Source organism: Mus pahari, chromosome 18 (genome assembly GCF_900095145.1).
Source record: "Mus pahari chromosome 18, PAHARI_EIJ_v1.1, whole genome shotgun sequence".
Classification (NCBI taxonomy): Eukaryota; Metazoa; Chordata; class Mammalia; order Rodentia; family Muridae; genus Mus; species Mus pahari.
Window position 1 is genome coordinate 1895934 of NC_034607.1, and position 10481 is coordinate 1906414.

Consider the following 10481-nt stretch of genomic DNA (forward strand, 5'->3'; position numbering starts at 1 on the left):
CCTCCTCCTTCTCCTCCTCCTCCTCCTTTTCCTCCTCCTCTTCCTCCTTTTCCTTCTCCACACTGTCTTTAATTCCCTCCAACTCAATCTCCTTCCTTCCTACTTCCTGTGTTTTCCTATGTCAACTGGTTGCATGGTCTGCCTCTTGACCTATGGTTGAGTTTAATTAACATTGTTTACAGAAAACTCTTGGCTTAAAGGTGTCTGTTAGGGCTGTGCAACTCCACAAGCAGAAACAGGATTTTCCTGTTCAGAATCTTGGGCTACACAATGTAATTAAATATCCTACCACATTTCACCCTTTTGTCTGAATAATAACTATTTCTCTAATATCAATAAATTATATACTGCTATCTGCTAAGAATTACATTCACAATGTACAGTACACTTGTATTTGGCATATACTTTATTTAAAATACATATACATTACTTGTATTATGACTTGTATTTTATATTTTATGACTATATTTTATGACTAATAAAACTTTGCGCTTGGGGGCTGGAGAGATGGCTCATCCGTTAAGAGCAGCAACTGCTCTTCCAGAGGTCCTGAGTTCAATTCCCAGCAACCACATGATGGCTCACAACCATCTGTAATGGGATCTGATGCCCTCTTCTGGTGTGTCTGAAGACAGTGACAGTGTAGTCATATACATTAAATAAATTAAATAAATAAATAAATAAATAAATAAATAAATAAATGAGTGAATGAGTAAATGAGTAAATGAGTGAATAAATAAATATTTTTTAAAAAATAAAACTTTGCTCTTGTCTCAAACTTAGAGATCCACCTGTCTCTGCCTCCCAAGTGCTGGGACTAAAGGTGTGTGCAGCCACAACCTGGCAAACTTGACCGATTCTTAAACAATCGCTAGGCTGGTTTATAGACCTGTAACCCTGGCTAACTGGGCACCCTAGGCACTGCATGGAAAGCCTACTTCAGTTACAGAGTAAGTTCAAGGCCAGCCTGGACCACATCTTAAAAGTAAAGGCTGGGATATAGCTCAGTGGCAGGAAGCCATCCCAAGGTTCCATCTACAGTGTGGGGGAAATTCCAGGTGAAAGACGCTGTCAAGAAAAAAAAAAGAGTAATTTGAGGTTATTTCCTTTACCCCATTCTCTTCCCAGGGCCTTGGCTGTGCTAGGCTAAGGGGTCCTAAGCTCACCCAGACCCAGCCCTGGGCATCCATGCTCCTTTCTCACTTGTTACAACTTTCCCACCTACTCCACCACCCCCTTCCAGGTATCAGGCCTGGGGATCCCAGTCTTCTGGTTTTACCTTATAGCCTTGGTGTTCTGGAACTTGCTATGTGCTTGAAGAATGCAGAGATCCGCGCTCCCGAGGGCTGGGATTAAAGGCAGTCCCAGAGATACCCAGCACCCTTTCTTTGGGTGGTCACATCAAATTCAGCTGGTGTGTAGTTCAGTGAGGTCAACAGGCAGGAAGCCCTGGGGTAAATCCTGGGCAACAGCAACCACAAAAGGAAAAACAAGCCAGGCATGGTGGCGCAAGCCTTTAATACCAACACTCAGGAGGCAGAGGCAGGCGGATTTCTGATTTCGAGGCCAGCCTGGTCTACAAAGTATGTTCCAGGACAGCCAGGGCTATACAGAGAAACCCTGTCTTGAAAAACCAAACCAAATAAACAAACCAAACCAACTAATGTTCTGCTGTGGCAGGCTGTGCAGGGGATAACGTTTCTTAGATATCCCGTGATAACTTAGTGGCCCTTCTTCAGTGTGAGTCAGACAGCTTCATGGGTTGGACTCTGCTCTCTGCAGTCTGGAGGGACATTTGCCATACAGCCCAGTCCATCCCCAAGATTCTTGGGAGCTGAGATGCGGCTCAAGGCCGCCAGGGGGCAGCAGGACACAGGAGTAGGAGCAGCTCCAGTTCCTGGGGAAGGCAGGGAGTTGTGGCCACCTATGCCCTCTTCATACCAAAGCAGCCAGGGATTTTCCTTTCAGCCCCGAATCCTCTGGTTTGTGGTTTTCACGGGTCCTTATGATCTTCGGGCAGAAACACAACTTCTGAGTGAAATTACACCTGGGGCTCCTCACTTGATTGTTACTCAATGCCACACTATCCAGTCACAGTGACACACACACACACACACACACACACACACACTCCAGGACATGCTGAGGTGAGGCAGGAGGACCTAGAATTCAAGGTCGGGGCTGGAGAGATGACTCAGAGGTTGAGCGCATTAACTGCTCTTCCGAAATTCTGAGTTGAATTCTCAGAAATCACATGGTGGCTCACAACCATCTATCTATAATGAGATCTGGCGTCCTCTTCTGGCGGGCAGGCACATATGCAGGCAAGACACTGTACATAATAATCTTTGAAAAACAGAAGAAGAATTCAAAGGTCAACATGAGTTACAACAAGACACAAGAACACAAATATCATAAATGAATGGACACACAGGCTTCATAGACCAGTAGCATCAGGGGTCACTCTGTAGGGGGGAGTTGTGTCGATTTCTCCCTTCCCTGGCTGAATCCCTAAGATCAGTGTGTACATCTAGTGCAGGGGACCCTAAACCTGCACTAGGGGTTGTAGGTGTTCCTATGTGCTGTAGTGACCCCTAATACTGTTCAGGGATCTCTTTCTTTACAGAAATCTTGTTTCCCTCCATTTCTTTTCATTCTTTTAAAAAAAAGTTTGTATGCATATGAGTATCTTGCCTCCATGTATATCTGTGTGCCATGTCCATGGAGTGACCCAGGCAGCCAGAAGAGGGCGCCATAATCCCTCTGAGGTCGGAGTTACAAGTGGGTGAGAGCTGGGAACTGAACCCAGGTCCTCTGGAACAGCAGTAAGCATTCTTCACCTGTGAACAATCTCTCCAGCTCCATAATTTTACTCAGAAGTGAAACCATCTTTATTTTTATGCCTTGGCTCTCTGTGATTCTTTTCTCTGCAGCACAGGACCTCACTCAGGCCTGAGCCACCTAACTACCCTGCAGAGAAGGTTTGAACAGAAGAAACCCTGGGTTCCTCAGGGTCACAGAGTCCAAGAGAAGGAGCTTCCCAATCTGTCCCCACAGTGCTCAGTCTACAAAAAACGTCTGATGTCCTCCAGCACCCATGCAGCATTGCTAACATAACCCACACATGGAACATTCCAGACACCTTGTGGAGGTTTATATTTTCCCAAACCTACGTTAATAAGGTTACTTAAATGTTTTAACCTCTTTTCTAGCTCACGATCCACCAGAAGAAATAGAAAGGAAAAGTTAATAGAGCAAAGGAGGGTGTGGACCTGTTTAGAAATTGTTCTTTGGGGAGAGTTCAATCTGCGTTGTTAGGATACCAGCAATTGAGTTCCCACCAGTCACCAATCACAGTTTAATCCAGAAGAAACATTGAGGTTGTAGCAATCAGCCTGAGTCTGAAGCAGGAAGCAGGAAGAAGCTGCCGGAACACCATCAGAAGTTCTTTGGTTCATTTCTCTACAAAGTATGACAAATGATCAGCAAAGAAGGGAAGGCTAACCAACGCCACAGCATCATCTGTGAAGACCAGCATCAGCAAAGTGCAACGAGGACCAGCAAAGAGTGGCAAGGTGAACCAATGCCGCACAGTGTCGTCTGTGGTCTGTTGGGTTATATTTATACCCTTTTAAAACATCATGTGCTCTCTCAAGAGGGCTTCTCTCAAGCTCTAGCAAACATCGCATGCCCCCTTTCCAGGCAGTTTCTAGAAAATCACAAGTCTGCTTCAGCAAAAACATCCTCTCATAAGACAGTTTCCGGAAAAACATCACACAACTGAGTCCCAAATAAACCAGAAATTTCCTCTTTAGGCCTGGTTCTCCTAGACTTAGGTCCTCAGATGAGAGGGCTGTGTTCCAAAAGGGTTTCTTGTACATCAGCCATCTATATTTGTTAACAGATGGTCTCCAATTGCATCTTTATCCCAAAGCTTTAGTAAGGGACTTTGCAATAACAGAGAGCTGTGGTCTGCTGTCTGGTTTTCAAACATAGTGAGTGTGGCTCAGGGACTTGAGTGTCCACCTTGTATACTGCAGGTCCCGGGTTCACCTTCTCAACACCTCCAACAACAGGGTGGTGGCATTCATCCAGGAGGGTGAGGTGACTATTTTATTTTTCTATTTTATTGCATTGATTTAATAATTATGTGTAGGGATGTGCATGTCATGATGCCCATGTGAAGTCAGAGGATAACTTACAGGAGTCAGGAGTCTCCATTCACCATGTGGCTTCCATGGATCAAACTCAGGGAGCCAAGCTTGGTGGCAAGAACCTTAATTCTCCGAGCAATCTTTATGGTCCCCTTGAAGACCTTTGGGTTCGAAGACTTCCTTTGGAAAGTTCCTTCATTCCTGGACTTGGCACATACAAGAGATGCCCACCATGACATTAGAAAAAGCATTTCTTGGCCAGATAGGTACCAGCATTGCCTTGGGCAACTCTGGAGAACCAAGCCTTCTTGCCCAGGCCCCACCTGTGGCAGTGTCAGCCAGCTGCCACCTGTGAGAGGCCAAATCTTTTACATTCAGATTCCATTTTAGAGAATTTGAACTCAGGCAAACTGACAGCCTGGTACCTAGAATTAGTTTCAAAGTTAACTCCCAACAAAACCAGAGTCTAGCTCCAGTCTCTAGACTAACCCCCAAGAAAAGCTATGGCTCCATGTTACAATCCCATCTTCAGTCTAAGGACCACCAATACATTGGGAAGCAGAAATTAAGTTTACCATATGATTCCCAGCACCAACCAATTATGTTAAAGGCCACAGTAGCTCTCCAATTAGATGCTTGCACACTCAGCCCCCACTTGCTGCTTACTATAAAGCCTTGCCCTGATAGATATTCAGGCTCCTCATCACCAAAACTGTCCTGCATGGGGAGGTGCACTGTGATTACATCAGATCAGCTGCTGTCTGGTTTTGGGGGATTGTTAACATTTCCCTGGCACTACACCTGGTAGATACTATATTTGCCCTGAGAGCACTAGTGTCACTGTCTGAGTCAGTAACTATGGTCCTTTGAATAAGATGTCCCCATATTCTCTTATTTGAATACTTAGTCCGCAGTTGGTGCTGTTTGGGGAACCTTAGGAGGTGTTGCCTTGCTGGAGGAAGTCTGTCACTGGTGGGGTATGGTTGGAGGTGTGAGCTCTCAGCTGTTCCTGCTGCCAGGCCTGGTGTTTGCTGTCATATGTTGATGGCCCTTAAATCTTTGGGACCCTAATCCCCAGATAAACCTTCTAGAACTTTCCTTGGACATGATGTTTTATCACAGCAACAGGAAAGTAACCAATACCGTTCCCTTTTCCATCATGTGGCTTAAGATCTGACAAGACACAGCTCAGGGAGAAAGGGCTTTTCCTGGCTTATTGTAGCCCCTAACGCTGAATCCTTCAAAGTGCAGCAGGCCCTTCCTTCCTGCTCCAGCCAAGGGGCCACTTTAGCAAAATGTCCCATAGGAGCTGTCCAAAATGGGAGCTCCTGTTAAAATGGCAGCTCCACTACATCTCTTCAGCCTGCAGGCCTCATAGGAGCTGTCCACTGTGGCAACACCTCTGCAGTGTCCTCCTGTCCCCAGCAGTCCCACAGAAATGTCACCTCAGTCAAAGCCAGCTGCATCTGGGAAGGACTTCCCACTCTAATCCATGGGACCCATGCCAAAGAAAATGTGGTGGGGAAAAAGCTAGCAATCCCTGAGCAGAAAATTCCCATGACAGTGACATGGCTCAGCCTGCCAAGGGTGTATGGGAGCAGCTAGAATTATTTTATAAGCAATTGGACCTTTGGCAGAGCCCTCCCACCCCCGCCTCTCTATCAGCTTGGAAGGAGCTCTGGGTAAGTGGTTGGGATTTCCTCTTTTTGCAGGAACAGAGTAGCATGTGGCAGGACTCAGGTAAAACAGAAATCTAGGAAGGAGAGCTATGGAGCCCTCTTGGGTTTGGAGGAGCTCAAGAGAAAGGTAGAGTAGGCTGATAAGATTGACACAGATAGAAAGAGATTTCTAAAGCGCTGGCAGGTTAGGTGTGGAATCAGGCGTGTAATAGGTACCTCCTGTATAGTTAGGAAAATAAAGTTTCCTCACTGAGCGGGCAGGTTCGTGTGTCAGTTTATTCCTCCTGTGTCCTTATAGGTATAAATATTACATAATTTAAATGGTTACAGGCCTATGAGCAGGACTTTGGTCTCCTGTAGTACAGAGCCATCCACAATGCAGAGCAACAACAGGCCTATGCACAGGGCTTTAAGACAGACTACGCTGAACATGCATCCAGATGCCCAAGTCAGGGCTGCAAGAAACAGGGTCACTGAGCTGGGAATAGAGATGAAGAGAGTTCAGGGAGTTCACTCCAGAACACAAGCTGTTAACAGAGAAGATAATGGAGGAGGGTAAACGTTTCAGTGGGGTGGGGGGAGCTGGAGAGATGGCTCAGTGATTAAGAACACTGACTGCTCTTCCAGAGGTCCTGAGTTCAATTCCCAGCACCCACATGGTGGCTCACAATCATCTGTAATAGGATCTGATGCCCTCTTCTGGTGTTTCTAAAGACAGCAATGTACATACATAAAATAATAAATAAAGCCTAAAAAAAAAGTTTCAGGGGAGGGTACCCTAGTTACGCAGGAGAGAAGCATGGCTGTTCTTGAATTGGAAACTTCTGGTTCCTTTGGAAAGTCAGTTCTGTCAAATGATGTTTTGCTGAAGCAGACAAAGGTGAAAGGGTGTTTGCTAAAGCAGACATGAGAAAGGACACATGATGTTTAGAAGGAATAAAAATAAGTCCCAACAGACAGTAGAAGGCTGCATGGTGTTGACAAGCCTTACCATTATTTATTGGTCATTGTTTCTCATGACTCCATAGAGAGAAAAGCACCAAAAACTGTCTGGTGATGCTCTGGTGTCTTCTTTCTGCTTCTGCAGTGGGATGATTGGCAGAGTGAAGTGAAAATTTCTGGATATGTGAGCTGATACAGACTCAAGTGGAGTTTTGCTAAGAGAGACATACATGGTGTTTTGCTGAGTCAAGATTCACAGAAGGCAAGACTGGTGTGAGGACTTGTGATGTTTGGAGGGAGTATAATAGGACACAATGGACAGTGATGGCAGGCCTGCATAGCTGGCTCTGCAGTGCTACACTGGTCTCAAGTCTTCATCTTTGCTTATCTTTGCTTTGTTGAGAGAGTCAGGGCAGAGAACTTCTCCTGGTCATTCCTGCTGACTCGTGCCTATTGGTGGAGGCCTGGCAGTTTCTGCTGGGTCAGGCCACAGCCAATGGTTCGGGTTTGCTATCCTGACACTGCAGACCTGGACTGCTGGCATCCTGACAATTGGAGATTGAAGTTGCCTCCAAGAAACTACTTCTAACAGCAAACAGCTGAGCCTCCTTGCTTCTTCTGCATCCAATGCCATTGCTGATTCTTGTGAACTGAACTGCTGACATCCTGACAATGCAGACTGGATTTGCTCTGAAGAACCATTTCTACACAGGTACACTTCCCCCGTATCCTCATATCCTTTCTTTTTCTCTATTTCTGCTGGGTGGTGGGCTATGAGGGAGGTTAAACATTTAAGAGCCTTATTAAAAATGGGTTTTGAAAAATCTCAGCTCTGGATGTGCTCCTGAGAGTTCAACAAAAAAATCATGTTCTACATGTGAGTACCCTGGAAGAGATACTGGAGAAGCAGAAATCACCACAGTAACATGGGACAGGGAGAGTCCTGGGCAGCTTCAACACGATATCATTAGTAGCTGCAACAAAGGGGTGAGAGGAAATTTTGTGTGAATTATCCTGTGCACCCGGCACATTAAAGGATCCCTAGTTGAGTCTCTGATCTGTAGCCCCGGGGGCTCATAATCCTGGGGACAGGATAAGGCTCAGGCCTTCCCTGTGTCCTTGTGATCACAGACCTCCAGCATGTGCCTCATAGTGATGGAGAGAGCAGAGCCTGTGGTGACACAGCCGAGGTGTGACCCCATCACAGATCAAAATGGACTGAGCTCACCTGGGCACAGCCCTGTTCACACTCAGCTGCCATAGCCTCATCCTTTCCCAACAGATACACACAGCAAGTGACACAGATTCTGGAAGTTTCTCCATCAGCTATTTATTTCTTCAAAAAAAAAAATAGCATAACATAACATAACATAACATAGCATAACAAAACAGAACAAAACTGTAAGTATTCTCAATGCAAGAAATTAAAAAGAAATCAACCATAGGATGTTAACAATCAAGGCCACATTCAAATTATTATTTTCAGTGTGGGAGTGAGGAGCTGCAGCTCAGGGCAGCATGGAGCTGACAGGATACAGATGTCCCCCACTGATTGGCTGAACCAGCAAGGTAGGCTGTAGAGGGAACACAGGGTAGTGCAGGGGCAGGGTCATGGTGTGCAGGGCAGGCTGGGCTCCACAGTTCTTCACATTGAACCCATAGGCTCACAGAGAACATCAGACACGGTTGTCTAAAGTAAACTGAAGGTTCTGGCTGTCACAGTAGAGACCTGAACACATCGTCTGTCACTTAGTTCACTCCAGGCAGCTGTCTTCATGCTAGAAAATGAGAGTCGTGACCCATCACTGTGAAGACAACATCACAACAACCCACAGCTCACTCACAGGGGATTCTGGGAGTCCCTGAAACCCAATCATGTCCACATTGTCCCTCCCAAATCAGACCCTAGAGTGTCACTTTTACAATCTGGGAGAGACATATCAGAGCTCTGGGAGATGTCCCTGCCAAGGGTAAAACAGAACAAATGTTTATGCATATGTACATGTATGTATTCATATCATGGTACAACTGAGGCCCACAGAAGATTTCTCTTGAGGGGCTATGATGGATTCCCAGAGCTCCCATCATCTCTAGCTTCATTCTAATGTCCCCAGGACAATCCTGTCCCCAATACTAACCTGGAGCGGGAGCATAGTCCCCTCCTTTTCCACCTGTAAGAAGAAAAGCTGTGAGAGGTCAAGGAAGATCTTGACACTAGGAAGTTCCCAGAACTGACAGCAGACCCAGTTGGAGTAGGTAGCAATGAGGGGTGTGGGTGTGTTCCCCATTAATGAGCAGAGCACACATCTAAAGGAGGCTGAGAGAAAACTCAGACCCTGCTCTTTCCTACCTGTGTTTTCTCCTCTTCATCACAAAATCCACCACAGCTCCAATGATGACCACAGCTCCAAGGACAACCAGAACAGCAATGATTACCATGATAGAGTCAGTGGATGGAGGAGGCTCTGGGAAGGACAGGTACAGGAAATGAAGTTGAGGGTCCTGACCCCAGCTCTCAGCTCAGGGTCTGCAGAAGGCTCCAGCTTTCCCTGACCCCAGCTCTGCACCCAGACCCTCCTTACCCCATCTCAGGGTGAGGGGCTCAGGCAGCCCACTATGATACACATGGCATGTGTAATTCTGCTCCTTCCCAAGAGGCACCACCACAGATGCCCACTTCTGGAAGGTTCCATCCCCTGTAGGCCTGGTCTCTACAAGCTCCATGTCCTGGGTCAGGTCCTCCTCATTCAACTGCCAGGTCAGGGTGATGTCAGCAGGGTAGAAGCCCAGGGCCCAGCACCTCAGGGTGACATCACCTTCAGATCTGGGGTGATGGGTCACATGGGCCTTTGGGGGGGTCTGTGTGGCAGAATTAAGAAATCACACAATTAACAAGAGAAACTGAAATCTACACAAGACTCAGTTAAACCAATGATGACAGTGAACTATGTGTCTGTTTGACACTTCACTGTCATTGCATTAGTGACCAGCAGGCAGAGCTGGTCCCCTCAGCACACAACTGCATATTTTCTTTTGGAACTCAGAAGCTATGATGGAATCCACATGAGCCAGTGGGTCAACATGGCTGTCCTTATGTGATGTTCTATATCATGAGAGAGGTAGTCAAAGAATGGAAGAGGGAATGGAAAATAAGTAATTTAATATGTGTTTGAGACCATTTCAAAATCAGAAATTAGGGCCATATGCTACTGGAAGGGTGCCACCACTGAGACTCAAACACTGTGGTCATTTCGCTGACCAACATTAACCGTCAGTCCAAGTGAACAGCCACCACAAAGTGTGTGGACAGAGAAAATGACTCCCAGTCCCTACCTCAGGGGGACAAGGTCTGTCACACAGGATCCCTGGAGTGTGCTGTGGACTCTAGTGCAGCACTCACTGGAACACAGTGGGCTCACAGGGTGTGTGGATCTTCCCTCTCACTCCAGCCCTGGATTGCAGAAGACCCTGTCTNTCAGAGTCCAAGTCCTGGTTCACTAGGGGGAGCACTGTAACTTGTGGGGCAGAGGGAGAGCAGGAGGCTGCTGGGTGTTTAGTGCTGACAGTCTAAGTTCACAGGAATCTCTCTTTTAATGAGAATCCTGATTTATCTTGTCTAATTATCAAGATTAGCAGCCTCCCCTGGCACCTGTGGAGACTGAAACAAATGATAATACAAGGGCAGGGAGAAACAGGATCACTCCAG

At 46.5% G+C, this 10481-nt stretch overlaps 1 protein-coding gene across 1 annotated transcript in view; it reads right to left on the minus strand.

The window, feature by feature from the left end:
* Positions 1 to 9121: 9121 nt before the first annotated feature.
* Positions 9122 to 10481, minus strand: part of LOC110336104 (H-2 class I histocompatibility antigen, D-B alpha chain-like) — a 3153-nt gene continuing 1793 nt past the window's right edge. Inside the window, 2 exon segments of the mRNA XM_029531314.1 lie at positions 9122 to 9240; positions 9358 to 9634. Of these exon segments, the coding sequence (XP_029387174.1) occupies positions 9122 to 9240; positions 9358 to 9634 (396 nt within the window).